General features: G+C 40.5%; 1 protein-coding gene across 2 annotated transcripts; it reads left to right on the top strand.

Moving 5' to 3' along the window:
• The first annotated feature begins 2831 nt into the window (after positions 1–2831).
• LOC102293932 (arrestin domain-containing protein 3) lies at positions 2832–8314 on the top strand. 2 transcript variants are annotated; one of them, XM_005922841.2, is made up of 6 exons: positions 2832–3146; positions 5477–5534; positions 5625–5787; positions 5897–5993; positions 6073–6326; positions 6622–8314. In XM_005922841.2, exons 1-6 carry the CDS (start codon positions 2891–2893, stop codon positions 6937–6939), a joined length of 1146 nt encoding a protein of 381 aa, XP_005922903.1. In that variant the 5' UTR covers positions 2832–2890; the 3' UTR covers positions 6940–8314. The 2 variants fall into 2 exon arrangements, with proteins under 2 accessions (XP_005922903.1, XP_005922904.1); XM_005922842.2 differs by having other exon boundaries at positions 5625–5766.
• The last annotated feature ends 9260 nt before the right edge of the window (positions 8315–17574 follow it).

Raw genomic sequence — 17574 nt, forward strand, 5'->3', positions numbered from 1 at the left:
TAACTGAAGGATTCATTGTGAAAGAGCTTATTATCTAATAAATTTGCAGCTAGGCTTTTCTGTCATTGTTTTGTTTAGGTGGGGGCATGAAAATATTTATTCCTGCCATGTGGGGAATGATGTAAAAAGTTTAAGAACCACTGCTGTATGGAAACAGGTAAGGTTTGGTTTGACTGTGTCATAATCATTTAAATTGCTGCCCAGTGACGTCTTAGAGATTGAGAACGCTGGCCTATTGAGAGACAGTTCAGTTCTTTACCCTTATAACAGTATCAATTGTTTAATGAAGCCATAAGAAAGACCTGGCATCCACATCACAGGAGAGAGCACACTACATGCACACTCGGTGTTACTGCACGTAACACAGCTGTCTTCATTTGTCTTCTTTTTGCACTTGCTGCTGTTGTCCTTTGTTGGAATTTTCAAAAAAATGTAGCTGAATGTGTAGCTTTGTGCTAATATTGTGTCTGTTTCCATGATTTAAGGGCATTTGTAAACCTAAATTCAATAAGGCTGAATTAAAATGGATTCAAAACAAATATTTACATTCCTTACATTCCACAACACCTCCTACCCTCTGCATGAGACCTTATGAGCACTGAGCAGCTCATTCAGCAGTAGACTTTTACACCCACAGTGTAGGAAAGAGCGCTACCACAGGTCATTCTTATCAGCAGCTGTCAGACTCCATAACACATTTTAACATGCGGTAGTTTAAAACCACCTTGATTACAATGTTGCAGTAACAAAAACATATATATGTGTTAATATAGAGGTAATTATGGGTTAAATTATGGGTATTTCTTCATTTCGTTTAAGTTTATGATTGAATCGGTGGTTGTGACCAGGACATAACTCTTTATTGGAAGAGAGCTGTGACTATCCCCTTTCCCATTCACTTGGATAAATGATAAAGAAAGAATATTTTGAAAAGCTTTTGTAAGCTGAATTTTTTTCTTACTATTGTGAAACAAATTTTTAGACAATGATTGTGTGGCAAAGGCGGGGCCCCGGGCGCGGCTGCAGGGGAGGAGTGGTGCAGTGGGCTCAACGGGGCGGTACGGGAGACGCCGGTAAGAACAGCTGATGGTGATTATGGACTGACGATGGTTTTCCCTCCCCTGTTTTATAGTGAGACGGAGAGCGGTGGCGAGAGGAAAAAACGACACACGTCAGCTGGGAACGAGCTGTCAGTCTATGTGAAAAGCATAAACCTGTGAAACGTGTGAATAAATGTGGAACTTGGCAATAACAACCTGCGTGTGCGTGTACCTGTGCCTCGTATATTCCACAGATTGATTATAAAATAAAATGTATGCAAAATGTGCTACAGGATGCAACATACCCACATGCCTTTATTCAGCTGCAACCTGATCTCTTTCAGCTGGAGCCTGGTGATTTGATTACAATGCCCTTCCTTTTAGCCACAGCATCTAATTTGGTTTGGTGCATTTTTGAGCAATTTTCTCTGATCATAGAATACAGCCAGTCTTCCTGTTAAAAGCAAACCACTGTGATTTGACAAGACACAGAAATTCTGACTCATGTTGTTTTGTTTATATAAATGGTAAATGGCGTGTATTTATATAGCGCTATACTACTCCCTAAGGACCCCAAAGCGCTTTACATATCTAGTCATCCACCCATTCACACACACATTCACACACTGGTCAATCCTGCATGAACTCATATCCTACAAAATCTACTTCCTCAAATTACACTCTTTTTTTTTTTAAAGTGACTTATAGACACGGGACCCCTCCTTGAATCTCCATCTTATTGTGTGGGAGGGGGTCTTTGTGCAAGAGTTTATAAGAGCAACCATCAATTTTCTTAGCATCTTTTGCAATTCAATGGCTGGGGCTGGAGCCTGTCCTTGCTATCATGTAGTCAAAGATGTAGTACACGTGTAGGCAATAAGTATGCAGCTGGACTTCGGAAATCGACACAGAAAGATCTTATCTGATCAAGAGATTTGAACCTAGAACTTTGAACGTGGAAAGACAGGATATGATAAATGAAAACTGGTGGGACAGTTTGTGGCGGACAAATTACTGCATTTTTTAAAAAGAAAAACATCAGGTAATTTAGGCGAAAGTGCAGGAGACCATAGAACTGGTTTTGATGGTAGTACATGGTAAATTCTAGTTAGTTCGCAGAACTTATGAAAAAAAAAAGAGTTTAGCTATGAGCTAAAACTAACTTGGTGTCAAAGTTAGTTTTACCAGTTAAACCACTGGTTTAACTAGTTTAAATGGACTGCCCAGCTATCCCTTCAGTCAAAAGCTAGTAGCAAAGGCAGCAGAGGGAAGCACGGTGGTTCTGTGCTTAGCACTGTTGTTGCCATCAGTTACATGCCATGATACATGGCACTGTTGTTTTTCTGTTGTGTAACACCACCATTTGGAAACTTGCATCCAGAGTTTTTAGCTGCCCACCCAAACATAGCAGGCTACTTCTTTTGATCAAAAGGAGTTTGAATGAGGTGCTACTGTTACAAGGGTTGAAAAGCTGAAAAGTCGTTCTTCAAACAGCATTTAGTTTAGTTATGGATCCCAAAAAGCATTTGCAACATGTCAGTGTTTCTCAGATTAGTAAATGTAAATAAAATCTGTGAATAAACTGTGACTTTGGTAAAGACTTAGTGAACAATATTAAGTAGCTATCTTAAACTGTGCAAATCCCAGTAATATGTCTAGTTGGTCATTATGGTGCATAAGCTAAATTTATTGTCTAAAGGGCTGTTGTAATAAATGTCTCACACTTTTTGGTACTATGTCAAATTAAAAAAAAAAAAGCCCACGACGTCACTCTATAGGCGGAGCCTCCTGTCACGCCCATTGGATCTGCTCGTCAGTGCTGAGAAAAGCATTTCGCCGACAGCTCAGAAATGTCTCCGATAAAGGACTTTAATGTGACTTACGGAACAATCGACGAAAGCGATACTTTTTCTGAAGGAGATACTATAGTTGGAACAGTTAGTTTCAGCCTGACAAAAGCCATCAAAGTCAAGAGTGTTTCTGTAAAGGCCAAAGGAGACGCAAACGTACACTGGTCTGAAGGAAGTGGAGATGACGAAAGATCGTACAGTGATCATAGGAGATATTTCAAGGTGAAGGAACTCTTAGTTGCAGAAAATGCTAAAGGTAGGTTTATTTATTTAGAACTTGGAAATCACGTTATTTTGCCATTTCACTCCTCATGGCAATATACTGAGTTTGTTATGATCATTGGTCTCTTTTAGTTGTATTCATGTAATTCTTGTATATTATGATAATTCCGTTCTTGCGCTTCTAGTTTGGTTGTCATCTACTATTCAATTTTCATTAAAATTTTAGTTCTTAGTTCCATAAAGGACGGTGCTTTAATCTGCTGTCATTCCCCAAGGAGTCCCCATAGCGGATGGATTTATGATTTAGCTAGAATTGTCTAGACGGATGTTTTAACGGATGTTTTAACCATTTCACCACACTTCGAATGTTTTGTTATTTTAGACTGTAATTCTCTTAATTGTTTGCGTATCCTCCCTTGAATCCTCTTGTGTCAAACTATTCACGTCTGCCTTTCCCTGCGTCTCCCTTCCTGTTTTGTCTGTTATTTGTCTTCCGTGTCTTGTGACCAGTTTGAATTCGACCCTCTTTTCTACTTCTGTCGCAACTGTTTGAGGGTTCCCTCTCTTGTTACACTCCTTGATCACCTCATATTTTTATAAATGGTACTTTCCCCCTTAGGCTGCACTATTTATTGCCACGTCTATACACTTCTGCCGTGTGCTTCTCGACTCTGTTTCTGTCAGTTTTTATACTTTGCCAAACTATTAACCAGGTGGCGGGGAACGATATATAGCAGCATATTCCGATGTTTTGCATGGCTTTATTGATACAGAGACATACAGAGACACCAAATATATTTTTATTCAATCCGTTACAAGGGTTCATCTCAACAAGAAGGCAAATCTCATGCACTACCATCCAGAGATAACATTATTTACATTTAATTAGCTCAGCTAATAAACCAATCAACACTGGACACCCTTTGCTTGATAGAGCTACTTCCTATAAGGCTACAGCTCTTAAAAGTAAAGTCATAAGACCGTATATCATAGAGTTATAGTAGTCTTCAACCAGAAATTATAAAAACCTCAAAGCACATTTTCTATAGCTTCCGTTTTTTGCAGGAGTAACTGTGTATATAGAAATGCCTGCATTGGCGTTTTTGAGTATATACAACTAAATAAAGAATGGAATTCGTCCTTCTCTTGAAATTTAAATTGCTCAAAGCAAAAAGCTACTTTCACATTGGCTCTGGTCCCACTGTACCTCTGATTCTCTCTTCTCAGTTATCATTCCTTGTGAGTCTTGCATTATCCTAACTCACTAAACACAACCCAGTCACAGGCACTGTGGGATAGATTATAATATTGCAGAATTCCCATAGAGTCTTTTCAAAGTTAAAGTCATCTTCAGTGTCAGACACTGATAGGTGCCAATCTTTTTTTGGGGGAGTAAAAAAATATTACTGACCCGGTAATGGCCAGGCTGGTTACATCCATGGTTGTCATGGTCTTCTAGCTAGAAACTAGCAGACTGGCTTGAAAATAAAACATGTTACACATGCAGAGATAATATTAAAGACACTATGGTGATACATGCATTTTAGAGATCCCTGCTTTTTTTTTAAAGAGTTTTCTGTGAAGTTAAGAATAATTAGAAAAGTGTGTGCAAAAACAACAGGAATAACAGTGCATACAGACATGAGTATTGATTAACTGTAGAAAAAGTAAGATATAACTACTGATGCTTCAGTGAGTTCTGTTTGAGGTATACAAGTTAGTATGGCCATAAGCTACCACAGGAGTTACAACAGCAGAGGTATCCACATATTTGATTTGACAGATTTTTATACTGGATACCATTCCTGATACAGCCCTTCCAGGGATTTGTCCCAACTTCCCTTCTTCCAGATGATCTTTTGCTGATAGGAGAAACATTAAACATCACATAGATTAAATGAAAATCTCCCCAAAGTAAAATGCAGCTTTATTAGTTATCATTGCCTACCTATGATCATTCAGTATGTCTGCCATATAAAAACCTTAAAATGTCACAAGCAGAAAATAAATAAATAAAAAAAAGAACCAAAAGCATTGTAATATTTGATTTAATCTGATGTGCAGTTAAATGAAACAGACAAAAGTAAACCAATGCCATTCTTAAAAAAATACATTTAATGCAAAGTTTAAAACAGGAATATTAAAAAAAGCACTCGAGTTTCAAAGGTGAGTTTAAAGTTGTCTGCATTTTCTTTTAGTTTTACTGAACGTGATTCAAGTCTAGACTTTTTACAGTGAAGTTCTTTATCAAATATATCTTCTAGTTTGTAACTAGGCTTGATGCAGATCTCGGAAAGCAGCAGTTGCATTTAAGAGCCTACCACTCAAGAGTTTCTCAAAAGTTTAATCACATTTCTCCTGCAGGCACTTCACTTCCCCAAGGGGTCCATTATTTTAAGTTCAGGCTTAAAATCCCAGAGGGGTAAGTGGGAATTTCTGGCTGCAAGCATCAATACTGTGTCATAACTTGCCTTTACAAACAAATGCATTATACCATGGTTCTGTTTTATAGGAACATGCCATCATCCTTTACAGGATGCCATGGAAAAGTTGTCTACATGGTTGAAGCAAAGATATCCAGGAGCTGGCGATGGCCTTCTACAGTACAAAAAGAGATCAAGTTTGTTTCTAAGGCATTTCTACACACTGTTCAAGTAATGGCAAACACTGCAATGGTTTGTTAGAAATTTTATACTTGGAAAAGTGTATTGTAACCTTTAAAAATGCAATTCAGTGAGGCATTAAGTTGTGTTGGAAAATGTTTGTCTGTATGTTTTGTTATAGTGTCCACAATCTAGTACAGTGAGTAAAAAGATGAGTGGTCTCTCCAAGGGACAGGTCCAAATGTCTGCTACTATTAACAGAACAGTCTGTTTTCCAGGTAAATTGTTTGCAATTTGCAAAATCTAATGTAAATACATTTAACAATGCAGTTTACTTATAATATTTGCTTTTGTCAGGTGAAACTTTATCTGTTGCCACCAAAATCTGCAACTCTTCCTCCAAGGACATGAAGCCCAAATTCAAACTCCAGGAGAGAATAGTGTACCGTGCTGGTTGCTCTTCTACGTCCAGTGAGAAAACTTTATTTAAAAAGGTCGGGGACAATATAAATCCAAACTCAGAGGAAAGTGTCTCCTGCCAAGTGAAGATTCCCGTTGATGTCATCATTCTCCATAACTGTGAAATCATCTCAGTGGAATATTACATCAAGGTATGAAACAAAGTCATAGTTTTTTTATATAGTATTACCTTAGAAATTAAACTTCATCTGTTTGTAAACATTTTCAGGTAAGTAATAGACACGTAAAATACGTGTCCTAAACTCTTAAAAAATGTATTCAAAAAATTACCTCAGAACACCTAATTAAACTACTACTATTGCAAAATGCTGCATAAAATTTGAATAATAACATATAAATTATTTATGACAAATAACTGAAATAGTAGCTTCATATGTTGCACTTTGATTCAGATGTTTACTAATCTATTACTGACATGTTTCCTAGGTGTATGTGGACATTAGTTTTGCCACTGATCCAGAGGTTGTGTTTCCACTGGTCATCGTTCCTCCCAGTTTTGCTGCCTTTCAGCCTGGGGAGGCTCTGGGGCCTTACCCACCTGGGACAGCTGGGGCTCCAAGCTACAGCGACTTTACTTCCTTTAACCAGTGGCCACAAGGTGCCCCACCATATGAGTTCTCAGCTCCAGCGTTTTCATCACCCCCAGTACAATATCCAGGATCTACTGCTCTGCCTCAGTTTCAGCAGGAAGAACCACCTCCATCGTATACGTCTCTTTATCCTCACCAAAATGAACAACCGTAGAAGCTCAACTGGATACTGAGAAAATGAATGAACTAAATGTTAATAGTAAGTCACACCTCAAAAATAGCTCTTGGGAGTATGGGCTAATGAATCTTCAGTTGGGTTTGGAAAACAGACATCAGTGTAAAATTCTGAAAGCCGAGATAAGAGACGAGAAAATTGGTTACCACATGTGTGTGCCTTTGGTGGGTGCTGAGCTTCTTGTTGGTCAATTAGCAGGACAGCATGAGGCCTTACAGCTGTTGTCACATGAGAGAACTCATAGTTGCATAAGAAATTGAGTTTTTCATACTGTACTAATGAAACAAAGAAAAGACAGCACATAGCTGATGATGATAACTAGTTTGCAAGTGGAATGGAAAAGGTGCTGCTTTAAGGCTGGCATTCACTTAATTATTTGTTTTTGTTCAGGAGCATGTGCCTGCAGGTGAACAGTGAGTAAGCCAATGATTTGTTGTGAATTTTACCTCCATGTTGTCTTTGCTACAACCATGATAATTCGAGTTTTCCAGTTTCTTTTGTGGGGTCTTTATCTTACAATAGAAAGTGCCTTGAGGCAACTGTTGTTGTGATTTTGCCACTATATTAAAAAAGAAAAAACCTGCTTCTTGTCTGCGGTCACTGGGTTTTATAGTAGAGTCATCAGACACTTGTTTATGCCAGGCATTTCCAAGAAAGTGTAGTCATGTGTCTCTTGATAGGTTGTTACTCTTTAAAAGGTTTAGTTGAAACATTTACTAGCACAGAGATAAGTTCATATCCAGATGCGCATACATTGTATTTATAATACATATTAGAACATATTTTTTTATGCTACTTATATTACTTCATTTCCTTTTTTTATTTTCACACAAAGACTAGAGGCCAATAAAGGGTCTGTTGCAGGTCAGTGGCTTCCTTCTGGTGGCCACACTTTCTAACAATTTAACAAAATCATACACTCCAAAATCCAAGTTTCGATTTATCTTGACGTTTCCTTTGTTAGATTTTATCTGTGTATGTATCTGTAAGTTTTTTTTTCCATTATTTTCTGAATTTCTTTATAATTTTATCCCATAATAAGTTTTAAACTGGTTATCATCGTTGTAATTTTTGCTAGGTTTTCATTTTTATTATGCTGGTCCATTTAAGTCTTATTTATTGAAATTTCAATTTACATGCGATTGCCTGGAAAGCACTTTGGTTCAACCACTGTTGATTTAAATGCACTATAAAAATAAAATTGACTTGACGTTTGTTAGTTATGTTAGTTAGTATTATGCTCATTCATTTAAGATAAAATGAGGAGGCCTTTTCACAATTTTATACTTAGTAGTATACTAAGAGTGTGTGTGTGTATATGTGTATATATATGTGTGTGTGTGTATATATATATATAGATATAGATATAGATATATAGATAGATAGATAGATAGATAGATAGATATATCTCTTTAATAATATTTAATTGTTAAAAATTCAGTGTGAGTTGTGGCTTGTGCTTTTGGTATGCCATTCTGCTTATTTTCTGTGTCATTTGTAAACACAACACTGGTTCATCCCCTTGACTTGGGTGTATTTTCTTATGTTTACATATCATTAATTAATACCAACAGTTGTCTCAAGGCATTTTATATTATTTATTTATTTTATTGTGTTTATTTTTATAACACCTGTCTTGCACAAGCATTGTCTGAATGCTTTGTTGTTCTAAACACATTTGCTTTCCCAAGAGGAGCACTATGGACTTTAGGTAGGTTCTTCTTGCTAATCATTTTATTTTATTTTATTTTATTTTAATATAATTATTGGTGTGGATATTATGGATATTAATAAGTGTCTACTACCTGTTCCACAATATAGAGGGGTGGGGGGCTGCTGTTGTAAGGCTGGTATTGATTTATTAATTGAGTTCTTTTCTGTGAATTTCACTTCCCCCTTTTTAAAAAAAAAATTGTCTTTCTTACACTGTAACCGCGTTAACCTTTGCTTCTTTTGTGTTGTCAGTGGCTTTCATAATAGTGTCATGAGACACTTGTTTATGCCAGTAATTTCCCAGAAAGAGCAGACATTTGTCTCGTGATAGGTTGTTACTCTTTGAACAGTTTAGTTGAAACATTTGCAAGCACAGTGATAAGTTCCATTCTTAAAACTGTTTCTTTTTTTAGGCCACTGTGATTTGGTTAAGCTCTGCATCAGCAAACAGTGTGTTGACTACAAGTGGATTCAAACTGCAATTCTGTTTGTGATGAACCTGCATTGCCTGTGCAAAACAGATTAACATGTAATCACTTGCTAAGAAAGCAATGGGAAGTCAGGTTTGTTTATAGAATGCAATTCATATGCAATGGTAATTTGAAGAGCTTTGTATATGATGAATGAAAGGAAATTAAAAATGGGAATAAATCAATTAAAAGAGTTTTTAATACTTTTAAAAGTTACAGTTGGTCAGAAATGTAGGAAAGATAAAGTGCTAATTCACCATGTTTAGTTCAGTAGGTATACTGCCTACAAATATCTAGTATATGCACACCTTTCAGAAGAGGAAGCATTGACTGGCTGACAGGTGTTCCCTTTACTGCACCATAAGAGAGATGTGACTGGAGTCATCCAACTAGCTCAGGCCAATTTAGTGGCTCAAGGCAGTCCATTAAAGAAAGCAAATGCGGCGTGCAAAAACACCCTCAAATTTTGATACCCTCCTCCTCTAACCAAATATGTTTATTTGGTTAGATGCTTTGCATCTTTTAACACTAATCTAGATTTTCACATTTATAATTCAAGTTTGAATAAAGTATTAATAAGATCTTAAGGTTAGGTTGTTGTTTCTAGAAACTTTTCTTTTGAACATATTACATACAGCAGGGGTGTCAAACTCAAATTCACAGTGGGCCAAAATTCAAAACTGGAACAAGGTCGCGGGCTAACATTAATATTTATTGGAAAAAAAATCTTCCTCCAGATTTAAGAATGAATCTCTTCTTATGGACTCAAACAAGTTTTGCTGAAAAACTGAATATGGAACAAGCGAAGCTTAATACTAAACAATATATATATTAGCTGTATAATACCAGTAGGCCAGCTCTAATAATAATTTGGTATGGCTTCGTGGGCCAAATGTAATTAGGCTGCAGGCCAAATTTGGCCCGTGGGCCAGAGTTTGACACCTATGACATACAGCATCACAATCTCTCCACAAGCTTCAAAATCAGGTATTTGCAAGCATTTGCAAACTGGAAAACAAAGGGAACGTCTTTAATGATGTCTAAAAAATTATTCAGGAAATTGGGAAGATCAATTTTGTGAATAATAACTGAGGCATTATACACCACTTCATGTACTCAACAAGCTTGCAAAAAGAAATGCACAGTGCACAATGTAGCTCATTATTAATGAAGTCATGAGGAACATTATTGTATGCAAAATTTCACAAAGATTTTAAAACCAAAACAAGGCTACTGCAGTTGCAGCCTTCTGGAGTCTGGTTAAGCTCTTTGCACATCACAGACTCAGATAAAGAGTCTTTTAACACTCAGTCTTTGACTCAAGTTGATAACCAGGGGTGCACATAAGTGGTCCGCAGGTAAGCATGTGCTGTCAAAATAAAAAACACGCACCAGATAAGAAGTTGCAACACGCATTTGCGTACATAAGATTTTCTGGAGGAGGACAGACATTTGTTTAGAACTCTTAAAGATGTCGAAGAAGCAAGCTCTTTTAAGCAATTACTTTGGTGTTCCTCCACCTCCAAAGAAATGTCAAAAGAAGTCAGAACCACAAAAGAAGCGTGTATTCTCGGAAAAGTGGTTACAGGAGGTGAGCTGGCTTCAGACAAATGATGAACGCACAGAGATGTGGTGCAGAACTTCTTGTCTGGTGCGCATTTTTTATTTTGACAGCACATACGCACCTGCGGACCACTTATGTGCACCCTTGTTGATAACTCCCTCTTTACTTAGATTGTTCAGTCACACACAGCTATGCAGAGTCCCCTTGCAGCTGGTAGGTCACACCCAGATTTTCAGGCTAGGATTTTCAGGTTGGAGACACTTTACACGCAAGACATCTTACTGACTGCATATATATCTGTGTAGTCAGAAGCCTTCAGGGCTGCAAACAGTACTGAGGACAGTGGGGAAAATCAATGGGTTTTCCCCACTTCCCCACATCCAGCACACTGCTCAGGAACACTGTCTGAGCAGAGCTAACAAAATGATAAGGTCTATTCTCTCTGCTTGCAAGGTTCTAAAGGTTCACAGCGGGTAAAATAAGTATGAAACACATCACCAATTTTAAGTACATTTATTTCTAAAGGTGCTAATTTAATGCTAACATTAAATTCTGACCAGATCTCCAGTCCACAAAAATAAACAAAATAAATGGTAAATGGCCTGCATTTGTATAGCGCTTTACTCAGTCCCTAAGGACCCCAAAGCGCTTTACACTACATTCAGTCATTCACCCATTCACACACTGGCAATGGCAAGCTACGTTGTAGCCACAGCTGCCCCGGGGCGCACTGACAGAGGCTAGGCTGCCGGACACTGCCGCCACTGGGCCCTCTGACCACCATGAGACTGTTTTTTTTAAAAAGTATTGAACACATGCAGAACAAGAGGTGTGAAAGGCATGGAAAGACATTTTGTTGCTTTGTCAAGTACTGAAGGTTCCAGTAAGCACTGTTTGGGAACAGAGAGAGAGAGAGAGAGCGAGAGAGAGAGAAAGAAAGAGAGAGGGAGCTTTACTGGCTTTTCTTTTGTTCATGTGTGCTATATATTTGTAATATGCCCTTTTGTATGAGTATAAGAGTATCAGGCACGTTAGAAAGCTATGTTAAGAGGACAAGTTTTTTGAGACAATATGTCTGTGAAGGTTCTCAGTCATCCAGGTCATGGTAGTCTAAAGAGCTTGGAAAGAAGTTTGGACTGGACGTCTCTAAGTTGCTTGAAGATGTTTCACCTCTCATCTGAGAGGCTTCTTCAGTTCAGTTCAGTCAAATGGTGGAGATTCCCAGATTTAAGTCCTAGAGGAGAGTCCCCCCAAGGGGGTCAAAAAGCCCCCTGTTGCTCCTCTACCTGATCACATGAGCCAAGGTGTGAAAACGGGAGTAGGTCACAATCAGCCAAGGGTTACGGGTGAACCCGCTGTGAAACCTAGCCCCACCCTATCATGTGATTTCATGAGGTCAAACGGGCCAGGATGTGTGTGGATGTTAAGGCGTCCGGGAAAAGATCTCAGAACTGGATTATAGATGGCAGACAGTTTTGTGTCGTAAACCACCGCCTCTGTTCAAAGATGGTCATTCACAGTGGACATAGATGGCTTCTTTCACTCCTCTTTCAATCATGAACTGTGCTCCACTGACCCCCTCCCTCTCAGGACGATTACAATTCTTGGAACATCTGTGATGGCCAAAACATGTCTAACATGTCCCTGTGGCAATTCCTCACGGTTCTCACAACGGCCACGCTTCGAGAAAGGTCAAAAAAATCCATGACAGATAGATAACTAGATAGATAGATAGAAAATGTATTTATTTATTCATATAAATGACATAAATATAAATGAAATAACAAGAGAAAAGAAACAAAAAAACTTAAAAACATCAAGTTTTCATGAATATCTCTATAATATCTCTATCTAGTGTGACCTCTGTGTTATGGCTCTTTAAATGAAGGAACAGGGTCAGGTCAATTTTATAGCAACAGCCCCTTTTATTCAGTATCTGAATGACAAAGTGCAACAAAGTGGTTTTAATTCTTGTGGAAAACCAGCGCGAGCCGTCTGTGGGAATCCCTCATCACTTAACATTTAACTATGTTAAAAAAAGTTCAAGTAAACTATTAACACTATAGGTGCGCGCATCTTTTCCAAGCGTGGATGGACTGTTAGCGATCAGATAAATAAATAAGGTTGTGTTAAGGTTCAAATATTGAGGAAGGAGAGTACAAACAACCATGGTCCAAGAGCTTGGTCAAACAATCGATTTTAATGAAATACACGCATGGGAAGACCAGTTCCGTTCGCAGACAGGGCTAATCTTCGACTACTCAAAACATAAACAGATATTTTATACCATCAGGGTATATGTTATTTAATGACGCCCCCTCAACGTCAGATCCAATATATGCATACGTCAATTCAAAACCACAATGACTTTTAACACAGTTTGAAAAGAACATTGTCTTCGTCTTCACGGCAGGTATTTGCTGTCACTGCCGGATGCTCGCTTATCGTCTTGACACATCAGCAGCAGTTCTGCGACAAACTGCTCTTTTGCAACCCCGAGCAAAACATGATTAAACTTTCACCTATAAATGATTCTCTCTAACTGAGTGTGTGTGTGTGTGTGTGCTAACCACAATTGCACCCTATTTCACCTCACCGACTAGCTCCTGACCTCTCACCAGACAGAGAGACAGAAGCCACTCTCATATATGTAATAACCGAACTGAAACTATGTATATGTCATCTACTGAATAAATTTTTTAATCAAGAATCTCTACTAAAGGCTTAATACAAGAATATGAACTTATAAACGATAATAAAAAATGACCTGATATAAGTGTTTTGTAAGCATGTATTGCAATTCCTTCTATGTTCTAGTTTCCCTCAGCATGTATCACCTGGACAGTCACGCCAGTGAAGCTTAAGACCCTTAATGAACCGAACATCACCTCAAAATAAGCACCGATATGCAATATGTATAAAATAGTTATAACTGCATCTGGAATACAAGGTTAATATGATAACAGTATGCATAAACATCTTAAGGCCATCTTAAAGCTATCTGTTACATTGTTAAAGCAATGATCACACTGCAGATTATATTGTGCTGGTAAAATACTTTTGTTCATCCCCACAGTTGTATGATGTCCGATGTCTGTCTGCTGTTTACCGGAAAGATTAAAAAAAACAACAACAACAACAAACGCTGTTTGCATGAGCATGTTTGTGGCTAGCTAAGTAACTTAGCAATGCTAGTTAAGCTAACACTGCCATTAACCCAACCACCATGCTACACAATGAACCCACTAGGTGCCGTGGTGATGGTGCGGTGGAGGCTGCAGCTGCTAAGGGTTCACTACTGCTGAAGCTTTGGATGGCTGCCAAAACGGCTCTTCCAGTTGTAACACGTGTCACTTGGCAGTTTGCTGTCTTCTGCTGTGTGTTTGGCAGTTAACTCACTCCGGTGCCAGTGGGTATATTGTTCGTAAGTGATTTTTGCCATTTTGTTTGGATCATTTATTGTTGTAGGCATGGGACACACAACACAGGAGCTCTAGTTTTACACTCCGACTTTATTCACCTCCAAACATGAACTTAGCATATTGCACCCAAACACAACAGAACCCTTCCTCCAAGCTTGGGTGTGAGTGAAGCCCTCTAGTGGGTCGCCACACGTGCCCCGCCCCCCTCCCGAACACCCAAACAAACAGTCCACTAGTCCAGGACCCAGGGCTTAATCAAATGTCCAGAATGTCTGAAATGGGGAGTCCGAGAACTGGCTGTGTGCTCACCAGGCTGGGAAAGACAGGCCAAACCCTGGCTGGATGAGCGACTGTGGGCACGGAGCGATCTCAGAGGCAGGGTCAGAGTCCAATGTTCCGGCAGCAGGTGGGTGGCCATGGCGGGGGGGCCGGGCTGGGACCACAGGAGCATCCTACAGAATGTGTGCAGGCTTAAGTCGGTCCACTGAAACTACCTCCTGCCGGCCCAAAAAATCCAAAAGAAAAAGCTTGGAACCTGGTTCAATAACCCGAAACAGGCTGTCGTAAAGCGGATGCAAGAGGGGATGATGGGCGTCATGCAGAACAAAAACAAAAAAAGGAAGATTCCAACAACCGCAGAAAAAAAACGTCTGGCAGGCAGTGGTGCACAGGGTCAGGGACCGAAAAGGGGCCTCCAGGGGAACGGACACCCGGCACTGAGACATCAAAACATGGGGGGGAGGTCCCTCAGGCAAAAATTCCCCGGGGACACAGAGGGGTTGGCCAAGGACCAGTTTAGCAGGAGAAACCCTGATGTCCTTCTTGACCGCACTGCGCAACCCCAACAAAACCCAAGGCAGACGGTCGACCCAGTTACCACTCGTTAAGGAAGCACGGAGAAAGTGCTCGCACATCCCATTAGCCTATGGGTGGTACATCGTGGTGCGGTGGACCTTGACCCTCCGGCAGCCATGGTGGACCATAGTTCCGATACGAACTGAGGGCCTCTGTCCAAGGTAATGTCAATGGGGAGGGGGGGGGTACCAAAATGCAAAACCCACGTGGACACCAACGCCCTGGCCACCATCTCCGCTGTCATGGAAGCCAGGTGAACCACTTCCGGCCACCAGGTGATGCAATTCACCCCAGTCAAAAGATGTGTGAAACCCTGCGACCGTGGAAGCGGTCTGACGTGCACATGGTCGAAACGCCTACCAGGTACGCAGAAAAGTTTGAGGGGCGGCTGAGTGTGCATCTGGACCTTCGAGTGTTGGCACGGAATGCACGCAGCAGCCCAACTCTTTACCACTTTCCGCAGGCCCGGCCAAATAAACTTGTCCGTGACCATCTTGACCGAAGCCCGTAAGCCCAGATAAGAGAAAGCATGGATGGAGTCAAAACACGACCGCTCCACGAAAGGGAAGACATGTTGCACAGCAAACGTGGACTGCCATCCCACACCGGCATGTCTTCCAGCACGAGGCCCGTCTGTGAGGACCGAAGGGCGAGGGCGAGGAATAGCCCGTCGTCCGAACCGAGCAAGGACAACATGTTTTCCATGAGTTAATGAGCCATGCCTCCACCCAGCCTGGAGAGGGAGAGAAGTTTCTTGGCTCGCTCCGCACCGGAGAGGGTGTATCGCCGCAGTAGTAGGTCCTTAACGGCAACATGTTTCCCTTGCATGGGCGGGTCCTTGAGGAGGGCCATCACACAGCAGGTGGTGTTAAGTCTAATTGTTGAATGTTGCCATTGTGTTTCTTAAATTTGTACAGTCTTAGTTCAAGCAGTAGGATCAAAGCCATTCCTTTGATCCTGACCACCTCTCCAACCACTCTGTGCTGGGGGAGGTTTTATTGTAGATACATCCTATCTGAAAGATCTGTTTCTTTTGATGTAAGCTTCCTGGGTTTACGACCCTTTGGTCAGCAGGAGGTCTGACACACACACACACACACACACACACACCACATAACACACACCCACACACACACACACACACACACACACACACACACACAACACTCTTACAGAAGTTCACACATATACATAAAATTCTTTGTCTTAGAACCAAGGGGGCGTGGCTTTGTTCTGACATGTTTTGTGTGAACTGTCTCTCAATAAAAGGTAGCAGGAGGAGGTCAGATCTGGGGGTCATTTTCGTGGTGGACACAGACGAGGCCTCCCTTGCGCAAATAATCGATCGATCGACTGTCTTGTTTTCTTCATGATGAATAAGTCTCTAGAATTAGCGGGGCTTGTGGAAACACAGACCCAACAGGTGGTTAGCGGGTCGAGCAATGGCACCACGTGATGAAATTTTATGTCGTCAGCTGAGATGCTGTGGAGAGCAAACTGAGCCTCCAAGTGGATGAACCATGACGAGGGGTCATGGAGCCACAACTGGAGCGCCACGGTTAATGTAGCCGCAGCAGGAGGCAGAGGGCCAGCAGTAGCGGCGTGTCCAGGGCGAACTCCATGGTTTGCTGCTTGTTCAAGGTAGGGTCACCAATATAGAGGCATGGGACACACGATACAGGCGCTCTAGTTTTACACTCCAACTTTATTCACCTCCAAACATGAACTGAGCATATTGCACCCAAACACAACAGAACCCTTCCTTGGGTGTGAGTGGAAGCCTCTAGTGGGTCCCCCTTTGTGAGTGTGGACGCTTCATCTCTTTGCTCTTTAAATGGTTTGCTTCTTTTATTGATTTTTATTGATTTTTATGCTGATTTTTTCCCTTTTTTCCGTATGAGCTTACCTGCGATAGCTTCTGGACACTTATAGATCATTAGGACTAAAGTGTTCTTAACAGAAACAGCAACATTTTTATAGTTACCTTATCCTCAGTGCTCCGTGTGTCTGTGGCCTAGACACAGCTGAAGCCTGATTACAGCGTCTGGGCACCGAGCAGCCTCAATACCCTGGAAAGGTGCTAACCACTAGGCTAACTAGCAACAAGATGCCTCCCCTCTCCACAGATGACTACCACAGCCTCCTGCAGAAGATTGCAGTACTGGAGACAAAAATTCATCGCTTAGAAGTAAACGTGGAGGTAAATGGACTGTGTGGAAATGAAACAACCTTGCATTTGATTCAAAACAATGGCGATGTTCAATGACATATGTCTGAATACAGAGAGTAGAAAAATGTCAGTCTTAGTTTTACTGGATCTCAGTGCAGCATTTGATACAGTTGACCACAACATATTACTCAAACGACTGGAGAACTGGGCAGGTCTTTTAGGAACTGTACTAAACTGGTTCAAAACATACTTAGAAAACAGGAAATACTTTGTATCAATAGGTAACTTCACATCTGAGCAGACAAGTATCACATGTGGAGTTCCCCAAGGTACCATCTTGGGACCCCCTCTGTTTAACATTTACATGCTCCCACTGGCACAGATTATAAAGAACAACAAAATAAACTATCATAGCTATGC

Source organism: Haplochromis burtoni, unplaced genomic scaffold (assembly GCF_018398535.1).
Source record: "Haplochromis burtoni strain Fernald_Lab_line unplaced genomic scaffold, NCSU_Asbu1 Contig_63, whole genome shotgun sequence".
Taxonomy (NCBI): Eukaryota; Metazoa; Chordata; class Actinopteri; order Cichliformes; family Cichlidae; genus Haplochromis; species Haplochromis burtoni.